Source organism: Electrona antarctica, assembly GCF_951216825.1.
Source record: "Electrona antarctica genome assembly, chromosome: 21".
Lineage (NCBI taxonomy): Eukaryota > Metazoa > Chordata > Actinopteri > Myctophiformes > Myctophidae > Electrona > Electrona antarctica.
The window spans coordinates 34,172,911-34,193,369 of NC_136802.1; the positions used below are offsets into that span (position 1 = coordinate 34,172,911).

General features: G+C 44.0%; 1 protein-coding gene across 1 annotated transcript in view; it reads left to right on the forward strand.

Moving 5' to 3' along the window:
* The window catches only part of LOC306913967 (phosphatidylinositol 4,5-bisphosphate 3-kinase catalytic subunit alpha isoform), a 31,217-nt gene extending 11,750 nt beyond the window's left edge, over nucleotides 1-19,467 (forward strand). Inside the window, 25 exon segments of the mRNA XM_079490811.1 lie at nucleotides 878-940; nucleotides 1,293-1,376; nucleotides 1,484-1,528; nucleotides 1,697-1,750; nucleotides 1,911-2,020; nucleotides 2,502-2,643; nucleotides 2,832-2,917; nucleotides 3,106-3,211; nucleotides 3,827-3,979; nucleotides 4,826-4,957; nucleotides 5,236-5,357; nucleotides 7,037-7,118; nucleotides 8,193-8,357; nucleotides 8,532-8,635; nucleotides 10,193-10,292; nucleotides 10,956-11,027; nucleotides 11,476-11,582; nucleotides 11,681-11,802; nucleotides 12,154-12,232; nucleotides 14,578-14,659; nucleotides 15,216-15,304; nucleotides 15,600-15,717; nucleotides 16,548-16,699; nucleotides 17,801-17,949; nucleotides 18,835-19,467. Coding sequence (XP_079346937.1) covers nucleotides 878-940; nucleotides 1,293-1,376; nucleotides 1,484-1,528; nucleotides 1,697-1,750; nucleotides 1,911-2,020; nucleotides 2,502-2,643; nucleotides 2,832-2,917; nucleotides 3,106-3,211; nucleotides 3,827-3,979; nucleotides 4,826-4,957; nucleotides 5,236-5,357; nucleotides 7,037-7,118; nucleotides 8,193-8,357; nucleotides 8,532-8,635; nucleotides 10,193-10,292; nucleotides 10,956-11,027; nucleotides 11,476-11,582; nucleotides 11,681-11,802; nucleotides 12,154-12,232; nucleotides 14,578-14,659; nucleotides 15,216-15,304; nucleotides 15,600-15,717; nucleotides 16,548-16,699; nucleotides 17,801-17,949; nucleotides 18,835-18,959 — 2,643 coding nt within the window. The 3' untranslated portion in view covers nucleotides 18,960-19,467.
* Nucleotides 19,468-20,459: the final 992 nt, after the last annotated feature.

Genomic DNA, 20,459 nt, shown 5'->3' on the forward strand with positions numbered 1-20,459 from the left:
GCCTAACACATATACAGCAAGCTGGATAAAGGCCAGGAACGCTTTTTACGTGTTTTAATGAAATCTCATTGCGCCAAAAACGTATTTTTCGTGTTTTGGGGCTTTGTATGAATTCATAATCGTCTCCCTAATATTTTCCGTAAAGCGGAGCTACCGCAACACTCAGCTCACTGTGTTTTGCCCTTCCGAAGATGGCGGCCCTCACACAATGATGATCACATTAGCTTTAGCTAACAGATTTTCGGGGACCGGAAACTGTCTTGTTTTCCAAGAGAAATGGTGACGGTAGCCAACAGCGCCCGGGGGTTTTAGTGGCGGGGCAGGCTATGAGTTAGCACCTTGTTACTTTGTTAGCACGTTAGCATCATCATGCGACCTGCTGCAGCATATCTACAGCAAGCCCCAGCCAGTGTGACTTCTGGTCCAGAGGGGCGGATTCAAATTTGCTGGCGAAAACAGCCAGTGGATCCTATCAGTTCAACGATCTGTACGCCCGCCCAGCCCCTCACCTCCCCTCCCTGACAGAACACAGCAGAGAACACTGACGTCACTGAATGTGTTATGGTTAGCGAAATACAAGGTTCACTAATCACTCCCACTCCTATGCCACTTTTCCTGGCTCATTGGCCCAGGCATTTTATTTTATTTTATTTTATTTTGAAAACAAAACGCCTGCGGTCCCCAAGGCTATATGATTTATGAACTCACCAACGTGGAGCTCAGATTCATAAATAGAAAGTATATATTCATATCTGTCTGTCTGTCTGTCTGTCTGTCTGTCTGTCTGTCTGTCTGTCTGTCTGTCTGTCTGTCTGTCTGTCTGTCTGTCTGTCTGTCTGTCTGTCTGTCTGTCTGTCTGTCTGTCTCTCTAGGCAGGTTAATAGTGACTATATGGGTCATCGTGTCTCCCTCAAACTCCAAGCAGAAATACACACTCAAGGTAAGACTCTCTACCAAGTCAAGTCAAGTCAAGTCAAGTCAAGTCAAGTCAAGTCAAGTCAATTCCTTTATATAGCACATTTAAAAACAACAGAAATTGACCCAAAGTGCTTTCCAGAACAAGTCTATTCACAGTGCAGCAGTAAAAGCATAATAAAACAAGCAAACATAATAAAACAAGCGATAATAAAACAGCAAAACAAAATAACAAAAACAAAGAAAGAACAACATAGAATAACCTCAAACTGTGTTAAAACCAGTGTATGTCTCTGTGTGTGTGTGTGTGTGTGTGTGTGTGTGTGTGTGTGTGTGTGTGTGTGTGTGTGTGTGTGTGTGTGTGTGTGTGCGTGCAGGTGAACCATGACTCCCTACCAGAACAACTCATTGCAGAGTCGATCAGGAAGAAGTCTCGCTCCATGCATCTTTCTCCTCAACAGGTGTGTATATTGTATGATGTGTGCATGTGGTGTGTGTACGACCGTAATCAATCAATCAATCAATCAATCAATCAATCAATCAATCAATTAATCAATCTCCTCAACAGCTTCGACTCTGTGTCCAGGAATACCAGGGTCAATACATACTGAAGGTACCTGCCTGCCTGCCTGCCTGCCTGTCTGTCTGTCTGTCTGTCTGTCTGTCTGTCTGTCTGTCTGTCTGTCTGTCTGTCTGTCTGTCTGTCTGTCTGTCTGTCTGTCTGTCTGTCTGTCATTCAGTGTCTAACGTGTCTGTCTCTGTAACCCGTCTGTCTGTCTAGGTGTGTGGCTGTGATGAATATCTGTTGGAGAAGTTTCCTCTCAGTCAGTACAAGGTAGGAACTATTAATTACTCAAACTTTACTTTACTCTAAAAGGTACTTTTCTATAAAAGTTACTTTAAGAAGTGTTTATTACCAATAGCATACAAAGAGCCGATATATTAATGCTCATATATAGATCTGTCTGTCTGTCTGTCTGTCTGTCTGTCTGCAGTACATCAGGTCTTGTATCACGGTGGGGCGTCTCCCTCACCTCATGCTGGTCTGCAAAGACAGTCTGTACTCCCAACTTCCTGCGTCTGGCTTCGTGACGCCCTCGTACAGGTATGCTAAACCTGTTAGCATGTTTAGCATGCATGTAAAGACAGTCTGTACTCCCAGCTTCCTGCCTCTGGCTTCGTTATGCCCCATTACAGGTATGCTAATCCCTTAGCATGTTTAGCATGAGTCTGTACTCCCAGCTTCCTGCGTCCGGCTTTGTGACACCCTCGTACAGGTCTGCTACTGTTAGCATGTTTAGCATGCATGCAAAGATAGTCTGTACTCCCAGCTTCCTGCTTCGTTACACCCTCCTACAGGTATGCTAACCTGTTAGACTGATTACCATAGAGTAGCATACAGGTAGCTAACCTGTTAGCATGATTACCATTGAGTAGCATACTGGGATGCTAACCTGTTAGCATGATTACCATAGAGTAGCATACAGGTATGCTAACCTGTTAGCATTTTTAGCTTGCAGCATAATGGGTGAGCATGTATGTACGTCGTATCATAACCATAAATGAATGAACGTGTTGTTTTCCAGTCGTCGGACACCCCAGCCCTCCCCCTGCCTGGGAGGGGCGGAGCCTGGCTCCCCGTGTTCTCTGTGGGCGTTCAACGCTCTGCTGAAGGTCCGACTGCTGTGTGCGACTTACGTCAACGTTAATATACGAGATATTGACAAGGTATGTTAACACAATCTATGCCAGATTCAAGCATTCTCGAATATAGAGCTTAAACCCAGCTGTGCCAGATGCGACAAGTATGGAGATAGATACACAACTGAATTGTTGAATAGAATGTATTTGTACATGTGTGCATGCGTGCGTGCGTGTGTGCATGCGTGTGTGTGTGCATGCGTGTGTGCATTCAGATCTACGTGAGAACTGGTATTTATCACGGTGGAGAGCCGCTATGTGACAACGTCAACACACAGAGAGTCCCCTGTTCCAACCCCAGGTACGCGCACGCACGCACCGCACGCACGCACGCACGCACGTACACACACACACACACACACACACACACACACACACACACACACACACACACACACACACACACACACACACACACACACACACACACACACACACACACACACACACAGACTGCCTGTCTGTCTCTCTACCTGTCTGTCTCTCCAGGTGGAACCAGTGGTTGTCATATGACATCTACTTGGCAGATCTTCCTCGGTCGGCCAGACTCTGCCTGTCTATCTGCTCTGTGAAGGGAAGGAAAGGAGCCAAGGAGGTAGGGAAGGAAGGGAGGGAGTGAGGATGTGTGTGTGTAGCCTACCCTAGCGTAGGGTAATGGTGACATTTCCATTACCTTATAAGGTATACCTTATAGGGTTAGGGTTAGTAGACATGTTACTGTAGAGCAGTGGTTTTCAACCAGTGGTCCTTGAGGGGGTTCCAGGTGGTCCCCACTAAATGATGGAGAGTTGGTAACCAAATGGACCCTTATAGATCTTTACCTCTTGAGAGCATAAAATTTAACCATTTGGTTTCATTTTATGTTCCCAAGAGTTACAATTATTGTTAAACATTACTTAATTTACAAGTCTACACAGTTAGAGAATGTATAGAAGAATTGTTATTTTGATCAACATTTGCCATGAACAGCATTGAATTGTGGACACAATCTTATCCAAGGACAACAAAGTAGTCTACGTTTTGGGTCTGCAAGGCTAAATCTCATCAAATGGTGGTGCGTGGCTGTGGCTCAAATGCCGAATCAATAATGGGCCTTGCCGCCTTGATATGAAGAGGGTTGAAAACCAGTGCTGTAGATACATCATAATCTCTACAGTAACACTGCCCCCTGGCGTGGGGTAATGGTAATGTCTCTTGTCTTCTCTCTAAGGAACACTGCCCCCTGGCGTGGGGGAACGTGAACCTGTTCGACTACAAGGACACGCTGGTCGGAGGTAAAGTGACGTTGAGTCTGTGGCCGGTCCCTCACGGCCTGGAGGACCTCCTGAACCCCATCGGAGTGGCGATGAGCAACCCCAACAAGGTACTGTCTGTCTGTCTGTCTGTCTGTCTGTCTGTCTGTCTGTCTGTCTGCCTGCCTGCCTGCCTGCCTGCCTGCCTGCCTGCCTGCCTGCCTGCCTGCCTGCCTGCCTGCCTGTCTGTCTGTCTGTCTGTCTGTCTGTCTGTCTGCCTGTCTGTCAAACCTCCTGAACCTCATTGGAGTGGCAGGAAGTAACCCCAACAAGGTGCCCTACTCACTTCCTGTTTACAGCCACTGAAACTTTAGTCACGCGTAGCCAGACAACTATTCCACAATCTTTGAATGTTATATACTGTAAACTTGTAGAGTCTGGAACTACACCTCCCGAAATCTGAGTAAGGAAGCTGGCATTCCCGTTCACGAAAATATATTTTAAAATATCTTCAGAGCGTATCTTTTTTATTTCAATTTCTGCTAAGCAGCAAGCTATACACGGTTAGATGATTTTGATTTATATTACAGTCGCGCATAAGGATTTGCGTGCGCGACTGTGAAGACGAAACGGAAGTGGATCGATCGAGCTCCACTTCCGCTTCATCACTTACTCATGATCAAAGCTTCCGTTGCTCCAGACTGTATGAAGGAAGCATTTGAAAATTGCGAGAGGCAACAGTCTGGCAAACGCAAGATTATGTTTACGTCCACTAACACTTCCTGTTCCCACTTCCCACTAACACAGTGGGAACTTCCCACTAACACAGGGATGTAAACAGGAAGTGCCAGGGATCCCTGGCACTTCCCCCTGGCACTTCCTGTTTACATCCCTGTCACTTCCTGTTTACCTCCCTGTCACTTCCTGTTTACATCCACTAATACTTCCTGTTTATGTCTATGTCTCTCTATCTCCAGGAGACTCCGTGTGTGGAGCTGGAGTTCTCGTGGTACAACCAGATCGTGGTGTTTCCTGATGAACAACAGATTGAAGAGCACGCAAACTGGACCATCAGCAGAGAGCTGGGATACAACTACAACCCTACACTGGTACACGCACGCACGCACGCACGCACACACACACACACACACACACTATGGAATCAATTATTTGTACTTGTAAAGTGCAATTCTAAACTGTTATTGTCAGATTTGTTTCTCACAAATGTCGATATAACATGAGTTACAAATCTGACAACATGAGTTGATCTGTTTTCAGTCACATGGATAATTCTGACATTTCTATTTCTGTGTGTGTGTGTGTGTGTGTGTGTGTGTCTGCGTGCGTGCGTGTGTGCGTACGTGCGTGTGTGTGTGTGCACGTGCAGAACAGTCGTGTGTGTGACAGCAGTGTTTCAGCAGCAGACGCAGAACAGCTGCGAGTCCTGGTTTCTAAAGACCCCCTTTACGAGTTGTCAGAGCAGGAGAAAGACTTCCTCTGGAGGCACAGGTAAAACCCTTTATACGAATGAAGAAATGAAAAAATCCGCACACCAATTGATGCTCCCAAAATATCTTTACTGGTAGGTAACGTTTCGGGCCATAGCCCTTCCTCAGACCTTCCAAAACCCTTCATACGTACATTAAACCAAGCCCCCAGAACGTCTGGTCAGCGTTGAAGCTGCCGGCCCTACTGGTCAAAGCTGTAACTGCAAGTGAGCACGCCGCTGGGTCTTTCCTTTGTGAACGTGTGAGGTGACGCAACGTAGAGGTTCCACAAGAACAGCGCGAGGGGTACTCTCATAGGAGCCAACCAATCATATCGACGCTCGAGGGGTACTACCCGAAAGACTTTGTCAGACTTCCACTGAGAAACTTCCATTGAATTGAATAATAATAATAATAATAATGAATTGCATTTTTATAGCGCTTTTCCAAGTGCTCAAAGCGCTTTACAATGGTTCATTCATTAATACATAGAATAGCGGGGGGAGGGGCTGTCGCTCCCTTTTTTACGTCGTACATAAACACTGTGTCATCTGAGCACAGGTAACACCCTTTATACGTACATAAACACTGTGTTATCTGAACAGGAGAAACCCTTTATATGTACATAAACACTGTCATCTGAGCCAGGGCTGGACTGAGACAAAAATTCGGCCCGGACATTTTTTGCAGAATTTGGCCCAGACTGGCCCACCACAACCAGCGTTCAGATACTCTACTGACCTTTCGGGTCGAGGCCCATATACAAATGCTTGAAATACAAGCCCTTATAACCCCACCACATTCACAGTACAACATAAATGATGCACAACCAACAGACAATTAATTTAACATTTGGCCAGAGGGTCGGCCCACTGGCATAATATGCCTGGTACGTCCACATGTGTCCAGTCCACCCCTGATCTGAGCACATGTACATAAACATGACTACACACAGTGTTAAAGACCCTTTATACACTACTACACATACAATACATTATATGTACACTCCTACTCTATAAAGCGTCGCAGTCCCGCCCCCTTTCAGAACGACGAGGGCCCAGGAAATAATTCCCCATTCATTTTCCCCAGACGTTTCAAAAAGTATTTACTTAAAGACGTTTACGCCGCGGACAAAGCCAACTCTTATTGTGACAAATCATGACAATAAACACAATGTTTTGGGCCGATCAAAAGAAGAAAACCAAAACAATAAGCCTTTTTTTCTTCTTACTAAATATTTGATCTGCCCAAAACATATTGTCACGATTTGTCACAACAAGAGTTGGCTTTGTCCACATCTTTAAATAAATACTTTTTGAAAAGTCTATGGGGAAAATGAACGGGGAATCGTCAGGGGCGGGACTGCAATGCTCTATACTACTACACACCAGAGGTGGAACTTGGACTTGAGACTCGACTCGAGTCACACTTGTGATGTCTTTAGACTTGCTTGATCAAATAGAAAATACAAGTACAAACTTTGATTTGAATGCCAGTGACGTGACGTGATCCCTTGGGCTTGAGACTTAAAGCCTTTTCAAGTAGCTGGTTGAGAGGAGTAATGTGAGGAATCCTAATGAACTGTCTATCTGTCTGTCTGTCTGTCTGTCTGTCTGTCTGTCTGTCTGTCTGTCTGTCTGTCTGTCTGTCTGTCTGTCTGCCTGCCTGCCTGCCTGCCTGCCTTGCCTGCCTGTATGTCAGACATTACTGTCTCACTCTCCCAGAGTCTCTTCCTAAGTTGCTGCTGTCAGTCAAATGGAACTCAAGAGATGAAGTGTCACAGGTAACCATAGCAACCTCATGTATCACTATGTCTATACAAATATAAAAATATTTTGCTTTGCTGTTAAAAACACACATTTAAAGTGGTAGCCTTATGCAGCTGTGTTGCTTACATCACTGTGTACTATAAGGTCTGTGCAGGCACGTAACTATACTGTGACGCAGACAATGCAATTGTGTTGGTAAAATTCACACAGAGATGCAATGACAGTTGAGTTGATCAAAGTTTGGCGGAGCCCGGTGGTGGTGGTGGCTGCTGCTAGCACTCACGTGCCCCCCCCCCCCCCCCCCCAACAGCTCTGTGGTTCTTAAACAGCTGTTTAAGAACCACAGACTGCTGCTGCTGCATCTGTTCACAATCGCGAAAGGTACATTCACAACTGCTGTACAGTGCCCCGCTCGCTGTTTATAAACCAAAACACATTTGGGCTGCTGGTCACTCTGTGTCCGAGGCCCGCGATGACCAGCCTGGGCCTACTGGGTTTATAGTGTGACGCAGCAGTCGGCCATGTTTGTTTACCCTTCTGTAGTTCTGTAAGTGGAGAACAAACTACAACATCCGTCTAGGGTTTCATGATCATTTTAAGTATCGTATCGTCTCTCGTTTCTACAGACTAGAAGCTCTAGCGCCACAGGAAAAAAATATATATACAAAAGGTGCAACACCGAGACCTGTCACCTGTAGAAGGATGTTACCATAGGTGCGTGTTGCTCTTTGACAATGTTGCATAGAGTGGTCCTAATGGGCAAAAGAGGTGGCTGAACTGTGCCTGAATAATGTGTTTTATATTAACTGTACAATATGCGAAGACATTGAGGGCGGGATAATAAGCCTAGACGCAAGGCAGAGTACTCATGAATTGTCTGTGGAAGTGTGGAGGCCCTAGCAACCAGACACCAGCCCCTAGCAACCAGACACCAGCCCCTAGCAACCAGACACCACGTCGACCCTATTCTGATTCTGGCAGTGGGATGTAGGCCTATATTGTATTCTATCATAATGTATTGTATTTATTTTCTCCACAGATGCATTGTATTCTATCATAATGTGATGCATCCATTATTTTCTCCACAGATGTATTGCCTATTGAAGGATTGGCCGTTGATGAAACCAGAGAATGCGTTGGAGTTGTTGGATTGTAACTTTCCTGATCCAAACGTCAGAGAACTGGCTCTGAGATGTCTGGACAAGGGACTGACTGACGACAAACTGTCACAATATCTACTGCAACTAGTACAGGTAAAATAATACTGCAAATAGTACAGGTAAAATGCATAAATACGAAAAAAATATATACACATAATTTCTACCAGTGGTGAATAAAAGAAAACTTGCCAAGTGCCCCAGCTGCACACCATAGCCTATGGATAATGCTTCCCTGTCTAAAAATGTGTGCATGTGTGCGTGTTACAGGTTTTGAAGTTCGAGATGTATCTGGACAACCCTTTGGCTCGTTTCCTGATCAAGAAAGCTCTGACCAATCAAAGGATAGGACACTTCTTCTTCTGGCATCTCAAGTAAGAATACTCAATTATTGTATAGAAGTACTTCCAACTGCTTCCACAACTACTACACACAACCGTTTGGTTGCAAGGAGTTGCATGGCGAATCATTAGTGCGGTTTGGACCGCTCTAATGATTTGAGACGCAACAAAGGAGTTTTAGCATTCGTCCCAGAGGTGTGATATGTCCTGTTGAATGCCGGCGCAAGTCGACCCAAGTGATTCAATTGGTTCAATTCAATGGTTGCAGCTACATGCGTCTACATGCGTGTTACAGCTTAGGTTGTTCGGCCATCTGGTATCGATGGATGCCTCCCGAGCGTCTCCCTAAGTATTTTTATATTCTTTATTTACCCAGGGAAGTAGCTGAGCACAGGTGCTCATTTTCAGCAACGCCCTGACACACACACACACACACACACACACACACACACACACACACACACACACACACACACACACACACACACACACACACACACACACACACACACACACACACACACATTAAAACCTGGGAGCTGACCAGTACAACCACAGTCTTATACTGTTGGCCACTAAGCAGCTCCAGGGGGAGCAGTTGGGGGTTCAGTGCCTTGCTCAAGGGCACCGCCCGGGGAATTGAACCGGCAACCTTTCGGCAACAAGGGCGCTCCTCTAACCCTTAGGCTGAGCTCACACCTTTCATGCAATTCTCGTGCTCGTTGGGTGCTCGTTGGGTGTTGTGTCATGGCCGCCCAGCGGCCCAATGCATTTCCAATGGAGGTCACATGGTTTGACCCAACATTGTGTTGTGTGAGGGGGAGGGGCGCAGTCGTCCGCCCCTCCCCCTCACACAACACAATGTTGGGTCAAACCATGTGACCTCCATTGGAAAGGCATTGGGCGGCCATGACACTACCCAACGAGCATCCAACGAGCACGAGAATTGCATGAAAGGTGTGAGCTCAGCCTTAGGCCACCGCTGCTATTTTGTGCGTGTGGGATGCAAACATTATAAAACATAATAGAGATGCATCATAAAACGGTATTAAACAGTGTTATATCGCCACGTACAGATCAGAGAGGCACAATTAAGCAGTATTTTTACTCCATTACTTCCAGGTCAGAGAGGCATAAATAGAACAGTATTTTTACTCCATTACCTCCAGGTCAGAGAGGCATAAGTAAAACAGTATTTTTACTCCATTACCTCCAGGTCAGAGAGGCATAAGTAAAACAGTATTTTTACTCCATTACCTCCAGGTCAGAGATGCATTCATTAAACAGTATTTTACTCCATTACCTCCAGGTCAGAGAGGCATAAATAGAACAGTATTTTTACTCCATTACCTCCAGGTCAGAGAGGCATAAGTAAAACAGTATTTTTACTCCATTACCTCCAGGTCAGAGATGCATTCATTAAACAGTATTTTACTCCATTACCTCCAGGTCAGAGAGGCATAAATAGAACAGTATTTTTACTCCATTACCTCCAGGTCAGAGAGGCATAAATAGAACAGTATTTTTACTCCATTACCTCCAGGTCAGAGAGGCATAAGTAAAACAGTATTTTTACTCCATTACCTCCAGGTCAGAGATGCATAATAAGACGGTGTCCAGGAGGTTCGGCTTGTTGTTGGAGGCATTCTGTAGAGCCTGTGGAATGTACCTGAAACACCTCAACAGACAGGTTGGCTATACCTACATACTTATTACTAACATTACAATACTAACCCTATACTGTACCTACCTACACCTACCATACCTACCTACCTATCGTAAATGGTGCATTTACGTATATAGCGCCTTTATCCAAGGCCCTTTACATAGATTGTGCATTACATTCACTTATACACACACACACGCACACACACACACACGCACGCACGCGCTATCTATCTATCTATCTATCATCTTTTTTGAGTGGTGTAAACCACTCCTACAACTGGCTTTTGTTGAGTGGTGTAAACCACTCCTACAACTGGCTTTTGTGTGCAGAAAAAAATGAGCATGGTTGCTATGTTCAAAATAATTTCTGACGTAATTAAATCACACCCGGGTGAACTGGATGACCGTAGCAACCATGGTCATTTTCTCTGCACAGAAAAAGCCAGTTGTGAAATCACATCCGGGTGTGATTTCATTACGTCAGATCAGAGCTGATCAGGCTACATAATACCTTACCTTATTTCATTACGTCAGACATTACGTCAGACCATAGCTGATCATGCTATATAAAACCTTACACCACTCAGTTCACACGGGTGTGATTTTTAATTATACAGTGTGTGTGTGTGTGTGTGTGTGTGTGTGTGTGTGTGTGTGTGTGTGTGTGTGGTATCCATGGTAACAGGTAGAAGCCATGGACAAACTGGTGAATTTGACGGACATCTTGAAACAGGAGAAGAAAGACGAGACTCAAAAGGTCCATTCTGATTGGTCCATATACAATTAATGACATCATGTGTCTGTGATGTGATTGGTTGATGACATGTGTGTCTGTGTTGTGATTGGTTTTTATTATGTATAAATGCATAAAAAACGAGTGGCAGACCTATCGTGATGAGATATGTTGTGATTGGTTGATATGATTAATGACATGTCAGTGTTGTTGTGTTGGTTGATGACATGTGTGTCTGTGGTGTGATTTGTCCATGACATGTGTGTCTGTGTTGTGATTGGTCGATGACATGTGTGTCTGTGATGTGATTGGTCGATGACATGTGTATCTGTGATGTGATTAGTCGATGACATGTGTGCCTGTGATGTGATTGGTCGCTGACATGTGTGTCTGTGTTGTGATTGGTCGCTGACATGTGTGTCTGTGTTGTGATAGGTCGATGACGTGTGTCCGTGTTGTGATTGGTCAACAGTCTCAGATGAAGTTCCTGGTTGAACACATGTCTCGTCCAGATTACATAGAAGCTCTGCAAGGATTCATCTCTCCTTTAAACCCTGTTCACCAGCTAGGAAACCTACGGTAACCTACCTATTTATACCTACCTACCTATTTATATATAACTATCTCTCTACCTATAACTATATCTATATCTACCTACCTACCTACCTGTGTTCCAGACTAGAGGAGTGTAGGATCATGTCGTCAGCGAAGCGCCCCCTGTGGTTGAGTTGGGAGAATCCTGACATCATGTCAGAGCTTCTGTTCACCAACAATGAGGTCATCTTTAAGAATGGAGACGGTACGCACACATACACACATGCATACACACACGTGCATGAACGCATGCACGCACGCACACACACGCGCGCACACACACACACACACACACACACACACACATGATGTCATGCGATGTCACGTGCTCCATCCCTGATGATGTCACGTGCTCTCTCACCCCGACGAACCAACAACTTGACAAATGCACGATTCGTTAACTGTGTGACAATGACTGTCCTAAATGCGTGTGTGTGTGTGTGTGTGTGTGTGTGTGTGTGTGTGTGTGTGTGTGTGTGTGTGTGTGTGTGTGTGTGTGTGTGTGTGTGTGTGTGTGTGTGTGTGCTTGTGCGTGTGCGTGTGCGTGTGCGTGCAGATCTCCGTCAGGACATGCTGACTCTACAGATCATTAAGATCATGGAAAACATCTGGCAGAACCAAGGACTGGATCTACGGTAACGCACGTACATACACACCCATTATATATTCACACCACATACACACCCATTATATTTACACCACATTCACACCCATTATATATACACACCACATACACACATTGTATACACACCACACCCACACACACACACACACACACACACACACACACACACACACACACACACACACACACACACACACACACACACACACACACACACACACACACACACACACCACATACGACTAGTTGTTTAAAGATGGAGTGCCACGATTTGTTTCCACCCTAAAACATGATCATCAGGTATTATTAAGGAGGAAGAACTTTTTCCAAAAAGTTGACAGTATTTGTTAAAATCATGCTTTTATGTGGACACGCCCACCAGTTCATTAAGTATGCCTGGTTTGCCTGGTAGGTGGTGATGGGTGGTGATCCACCTGAACTGAAGCCGCACCCACAGCTGTAGTTGTATGATAAAGGGGGAGGGGTTAGGGGAGGGGCTGATAGTGTGATGTCACTATATTACTGTTTATTTCATTGGCCCATTTGACTGTCAAGGGTTCAGCCTCCAGGAAGAAACCCTAAATACAAAGTTAATACACCATTGCACATCAAAACGACTCCAGGGTGTCTAATGAAGTACTGTCACCTCATAGACACATGAAAAACTGGAAAAATGGCACTCCATCTTTAACTACATATGTAAACAAATAAAATAAAAACATTTGTACTTTTAAAAAATGCACATTGGTGACTATAATGTAGCATTCTAGCTGATCTTGAGGCCTACAAAAACGGGAGAAAAAATAAGAAAACTAAAAAAAAGCTTTTTTTCTTTTTCTTATCAACTAGTCAACTAGTACCAACGAGGTCAACTAGTGGATTTACTAGTCGACTAGTTGAATAGTCGACTAGTTGCTTAAAGCCCTATGCATATGCACGCTAGACAGCTAGAGGTCTTCACGGGTCCAATTTGAGTTTGACCAACCCGTACCCAAATAGACCTGCAAAAAATGCGTTTCATTTCCCGAGGTGTGAGACACGGGAGACGGGAGCCGCTCTGAACATACCCGGGAGTCACTTCTTGTGATTGACTGTACGTGTATAGTAGGGTTGTTCTTCAATGTGTATTGTGTAACAGGGCCGGATCTATACCATATGGGCACTTTGGGCATGTGCCCAAGGGCCCGTAGGCATCAGGGGCCCCTCAAAACCCATTTGCTTACTATGTGGGTCAAATAAACATGATGTGTTTGTTACTGCCTTGCTGCCACTCTGGGGTGGGGGAGGCGGCCGGGAATAGGCCAAAATAACCGCATAGAAACTCCCCAATCGACCAAAAAGAAAAAAGAAAAAAGACAATACCGCCACATTTTCAGGCACGGTTCCGTGCGTGTATGTCCATTGGGACCCTTCAAGCTTCAGTGCCAAGGAGCCCTCAGAGGTGCTAATCCAGCACTGGTGTGTAGGCTTATGTATACAGTATATCGCCGGATGGATGGTAAAATCTAAAATAAAGAAAAAAAGAAAAACTCCTATTCTGGTTTGTGGTTTCCGTTTTTTTGCGGCGACGCGTTGTTTTGGTCCCCCCTGTTTGTTTTTAGTCTCGCCATGCAGTCAATAGCACAAATTGGAATACAATATGGATATACCGAACGAACTATGCGAGAAGTACTTGAAGAAACGGGTCGGATTCATACGCCGCATCAAGGCTTTTATTGGGTAGGCCCTGAAATTACGATGCCCTTGATCGCGGGGGAATTTGGGGGAATTCCGATTTCGGTTTGTGGTTTCCTGCCTGATGACTACAAACCAGTGACAACAACATGACATAAGTTATCATCCACTCCCGACCGGATCATGAACCCGAAGATGGTATGCCTCCCAGGCTACTCTATAGGACAGTGGTTCCCAAAGTGGGGTCCGGGGACCCCCAGGGGTCCTTGAGGGAGTTCCACGGGGTCCCCAGCTAAATGATAGTTAGGAACAAGATGGACCCTTTATGGGTCTGTAACTCTGAGAGTGTACAAATGGAACCAAATGGTCCATTTGGTGCCATTTGTACAGTCTCAGAGTTAAATTAACATTCATTTTACAATATACATTGGGGGTCCTAGAGATAGAAATGCCATTAAATGGGGGTCTGTAGACTATTGCATGTCAAACTGGGGGTCCTTGAAATGAAACGGGTTGAGAATCACTGCTAGAGCCGTAAAAATCTTCTCTTTTAGGAATCCCTGGCATATCTTTTCAAATGGGGGTCCAAAGTTTGTGTCAATTTGGGGGTCCTTGACATGAACAAGTTTGGGAACCACTGTTCTATGGGAGACTGTAATGTATATATATCTCTCCCTACAGAATGCTACCATACGGCTGTCTGTCCATAGGAGACTGTGTTGGACTGATTGAAGTGGTGAAGAACAGCCACACCATCATGCAGGTCATTATACTATATTAATAATTATATCTATCTATACCACCACACCACTATGTATATACAGTATATATAAGAACAGCCACACCGTCATGCAGGCTTATATATTATTATTATAAATATACTGTATATAACACTATGAATAGCATTTATACAACATACTGTATAACACTGCAGCCACGCCATCATACAGGTTATTATATTACACTGTGCGTGCGTGCGTGCGTGCGTGCGTGCGTGATATATATATATATATATAAATCACACCTGTGTGAAATGAGGGGCGCTAATATGTTAAAGTCTAACTCATGTTCCTATGATTAGGTGATTTAATGGTGATGTAAAACAAACGGTGACAAAACAAACACATTTTCTTTATTGTTAATGGCATTTAATGTTTGTGTTGGGGACAAGATGACGTAAATTTTCCCTTCATTGTCAATGGCGTTTTTAAAACAAACATTGAACTAAAAACAAAATAAACCTTTATAGGGGCTAGCGCCCCTCAAAAATAACAGCCACATAGCCACAGCCACATAATAACAGCCACACCATCATGCAGGTGCAATGCAAGGGAGGCCTGAAGGGGGCACTGCAGTTCAACTCTAACACTCTGCACCACTGGATACGAGACAAGAACAGAGGCGAGAGGTAAGACATGTACCTGTCTGTCTGTCTGTCTGTCTGTCTGTCTGTCTGTCTGTCTGTCTGTCTGTCTGTCTGTCTGTCTGTCTGTCTGTCTGTCTGTCTGTCTGTGTGACACACAAAGCCCCTCGAAAAACACAACATTGAAAATATCTGAATGCTTCTATGACACCATGTGTGTGTGTGTGTGTGTGTGTGTGTGTGTGTGTGTGTGTGTGTGTGTGTGTGTGTGTGTGTGTGTGTGTGTGTGTGTGTGTGTGTGTGTGTGTGTGTGTGTGTGTGTGTGTGTGTGTGTGTGTAGTTACGATAAGGCCGTAGACCTCTTCACCAGGTCCTGTGCAGGTTATTGTGTCGCTACGTTCATACTGGGAATCGGAGATCGACACAACTCTAACATCATGTTGAAGGAGAATGGACAGGTGCACACACACACACACACGCACACAGTGACACACACGCACGCACGCACGCACGCACGCACGCACGCACGCACGCACGCACGCACGCAAGCACGCTTTTATGCTTGTGGTTGCCCATGTAGTCCGATGATGACCAATATGTGAGTCATCTGGTGGATGAATAGTTCCATCCTGGATCCACAGTTGCGTTTGCAGTCCGGGCATGTAAAGATCATACATGTATCATACATGTAAAGATCATACATGTATCATACATGTAAAGATCATACATGTAGTATCATACATGTAAAGATCATACATGTAAAGATCATACATGTAAAGATCAATTTACAATTTAGGCATTTAACAGACACTCTTAATCGATTTACAGTAAGCAAGAACAAAGACATGGTAATACATCAAATACATAAAAATAGTTATCAAGACTCATACGATAACTAAGAACCTAAAAGTGGAATATCTCTATAATGAAACAATGCTGTTCTTGCTTACTGTAAATCGCTCTGGATTGAGAGTATTGTAAATTGTAACTGTGTCCTGGGTAGACAGAGACATCAGCTCCCTCTGCTGGTCATCACAGGTATCGTTGGAGATCCTTTTGTTGGCCTGCCCTTTGGTGCCTCATGAATAATTCATGAGCCTCATGAATTATGCATGTGTTTCGTTTTATATATATATATATATATATATATATATATATATATATATATATATAAAATTAACGAAGCATATATAAAATCTATCAGACATTTAAAATCCTCATCTCTCTCTCTCTCTCTCTCTCTCTCTCTCTCTCTCTCTGATATTCATTCGTCATGTCGCTCTACCAGTTGTTCCACATAGACTTCGGTCACTTCTTGGATCACAAGAAGAAGAAGTTCGGATACAAGCGGGAACGAGTTCCATTCGTCCTGACGCAAGACTTCCTGTTGGTGATCAGCAAGGGAGTTCAGGAGAGTACCAAAACCAAGGAGTTTATGAGGTACTGTACTAACACCTAGTGTGGAGTTAGAGGTACTGCACCTGTAACTACAGGAGTTCATGAGGTGCCTAACCCTATTAGTCCAGGGGCCGAGCCAGATTTTGGTACCACCTAAGGTGAGCGTAATTTGTTTTGTATTTTTTATATTCCTATACATGACTCTAGTTTATATTTGGGTATGCCAGTTATATGTGACCATACCATTAAACCTTTCACCGCCGAAAAACGTAATTTACGTTAATCATTAGTCTCTGCAACGCCAAAAAACGTAAGTAACGTTTATTCAGTTGTATAAATATTTTGATCCAACCTAGTCGACAGGCTACTCACATTAGCTTCGGATGGCTATCTGTTGTTAGTTAGCCATAACACTGGACTGCGCCATCTTGATTTGCGCATTCAAACGGTTAACAGCCTATATAAGGCAACATTTTCAAAATGTCATTATGCTTTAAGTAGCATGTGAGGTGTCAAACTAGGGTGTTTTCATGATTCTGAATCCATTGCTAGCATTAGTTTGGCACACTCCTGGGGCTAAAAACGGCCATACTGTCATCACAAATGTGATGAGGTCAGCACATTTGGGCACATCTGGGCAAGTGGCTATGGCCGACCACCACCTAGTGTAGGGAGTGAGGTACTACACCTGCAGTACCAAGACCAAGTGTGTGTGTGTGTGTGTGTGTGTGTGTGTGTGTGTGTGTGTGTGTGTGTGTGTGTGTGTGTGTGTGTGTGTGTGTGTGTGTGTGTGTGCTAGGTTTCAGGAGATGTGTTATAAAGCATACCTGGCCATATGTCAGCATGCCTCTCTGTTCACCACTGTGTGTGTGTGTGTGTGTGTGTGTGTGTGTGTGTGTGTGTGTGTGTGTGTGTGTGTGTGTGTGTGTGTGCGCGTGTGCGTGTGCTAGGTTTCAGGAGATGTGTTATAAAGCATACCTGGCCATATGTCAGCATGCCTCTCTGTTCACCACTGTGTGTGTGTGTGTGTGTGTGTGTGTGTGTGTGTGTGTGTGTGTGTGTGTGTGTGTGTGTGTGTGTGTGTGTGTGTGTGCGTGTGCGTGTGTGCGCGTGCACGTGCGCGTGCATGCGTGCGTGCACTAGGTTTCAGGAGATGTGCTACAAAGCCTACCTGGCCATTCGTCAACATGCCTCTCTGTTCATCAACCTGTTTTCTCTCCTGCTCGGATGTGGGATGCCTGAACTGCAGAGCTTTGATGACATCATCTACCTGAGGAAGACCCTGGCTCTGGGTAGGAATGCCCAATATTAATCAGAGCGAGAGCTGTTAAGGCATATTAGCAAAATTCTGTTCAGTGTCTGTGATAATTGTCAGTCTTTCGCAGTATTCTGAAAGCTCACCTCTTCAGACTCCATCTTAGGCCGTAGCACTTGCCGTAGTACTTGCCCTAGCCTCGAGGACCTTACAGGCATATGCAAAGGCTAAACTTGTGTAATGTTTAGATAGCATATTATGTAGACATATGTGGGCTATATCTTGCGCCAACCCTTAACCCTTATCCCTAAACAAATTTTGCCATTTTTTACTATTTAAAAAAACCTTTTAAAATAGTTCAAATAGCTGATCTACAAGCTCACAACATGTAGATGTAGATGTAGATCGGCTAGTTGAACTATTTTAAAATGATTTTCAAAATAGAAAAGAATGGCAAATACATTTAGGGATAAGGGATAAGGGTGGTGCAAGATGGAGCCCATAGTGTGTATACTCATAGTTTGATTGTACAGATATTCTATTCTTAGACAGATGTTAGGTTCTTAGCTTGCTTATGATCCTTGATGACTATTTCTATGTATTTGATGTATTACCATGTGTTGTTCGTGCTTACTGTAAATCGCTCTGGATTAAGAGCGTCTAAATGCCTAAATTGTAAATTGTCAGTCGACCACATAAGGAGAGGATGCTTCCTGTATCCTGAAACACTTTCCAAGTTTCTGCTTCTATTATATTGTTTGTGTTCACGAATGCCTTGTTAAACGTGAACGCAAGTATATACCATATGTTAAGTGTGTGTGTGTGTGTGTGTGTGTGTGTGTGTGTGTGTGTGTGTGTGTGTGTGTGTGTGTGTGTGTGTGTGTGTGTGTGTGCGCGCGTGCATGCGTGCGTGTCATTACAGAGAAGAGCCAACAGGAGGCAGTAGAGTACTTCACTAAGCAGATGAATGACGCTCATCATGGAGGATGGACCACCAAGATGGACTGGATTTTCCACACCATCAGACACATGCCTAATGAGCACTAAGGACTACAAGTCCTATGTTCATTTGTAGTCCATTAGACACATGCCTAATGAACACTAAGAACTACAAGTCCCATGTTCATTTGTAGGCCATCCAAGACATGACTAAGGCGCACTAAGAACTACAAGTCCCATGTTGATTTGGTGTCATTAGACACACGCCTAATGAGCACTAAGGACTACAAGTCCCATGTACATTTGTTGACCATTAGACACATGCCTAATGAGCACTAAGGACTACAAGTCCCAAGTTAATTTGTTGTCCAACATGCCTAATGAGCGCTAAGGACTACAAGTCTCATGTTCATTTGTTGTCCATTAGACACATGTCCTACAAACTGACAAATGAAAGCACACACGCACGCACGCACGCACGCACGCACGCACATACACACACACGTTTTGTGTGTGTTGTCATCGATATAGCAACGTAAACCTCAGGGTCAAAGGCCATTGGCTGCGTCTGAAACTTAAATACTAAATACATTTATTAATGTATTTAAATGTCATGCTAATTAATTATTACAATTTAGAGACTTTGAAATATTTGCTAAAATGTCATATAATGTTTAAAGGTTTAATATAATGAAATGTTTGAAAGAAAATATTATTTTTTACATCATATGTTTTCATATTAATTTCATGTTATTAGTATTAGTCTTTAGCCAAATATTTGGGGCCCACTTGTAATACTCTCACTGCCCACCAGTGGGCCCTGGACCGCAGGTTGAGACTTGCTGGTGTATGCACTTACACATAGGCCTACTTATGCTGCATAATGACGATCAGCAATAATGATAGTTATTAATTATAATGCTACGTAGCATAGTGAATAGCATTAGTATAATAGCAGTAATTGCTCATTATGAAACTATAGCCTATAGCGTAGTGATTAACATGTAGAATTTTGCATGCAACCTTGGATTTCAGACGCAGCCCATGAGGTCGTGTAAGAGGAAGCCAAATGCATGCTGGGAGGGATTTGTGATGCAAACGAAGATGTCTTCCAATCAGAGACTGAGCTATAGTTTAGCCCCGAACGAACAATTTGTATATATAACTATTGACAACGTGGTGAAGTACTGTGAACAGTAATAAGCCACGCCTACTACACTACATAGCCCCTCTTCTCAGCTTGACCAACCACAGACCAGTACGGCGGTTGATTGACAATCAATTTTATAGATTGATACATTATAAAACAAAAGCTGATGAGTTTTTAATCTCACCTTAAATATTAATATTACTATTTAATATTGATTTAAAACCACGTAACGTTGTTGAGCGGGGTCCCTCAGGGCTCTATACTAGAGACGGATGCTTATTCGCCGGCGAGATCGTATTTGACGCCTTTTATATAATTGATTACATTTCACAACTCTGTTCTGCACGTGCTCGTAACACTCTGGTGCGGTGAAAAACAACAATGAAGAAAAGGAAAAAAAGGAAGTGAAATGTCTGCTGGCTTGTGTTGTCTATGGGAACGCATATTTTAGAATGATA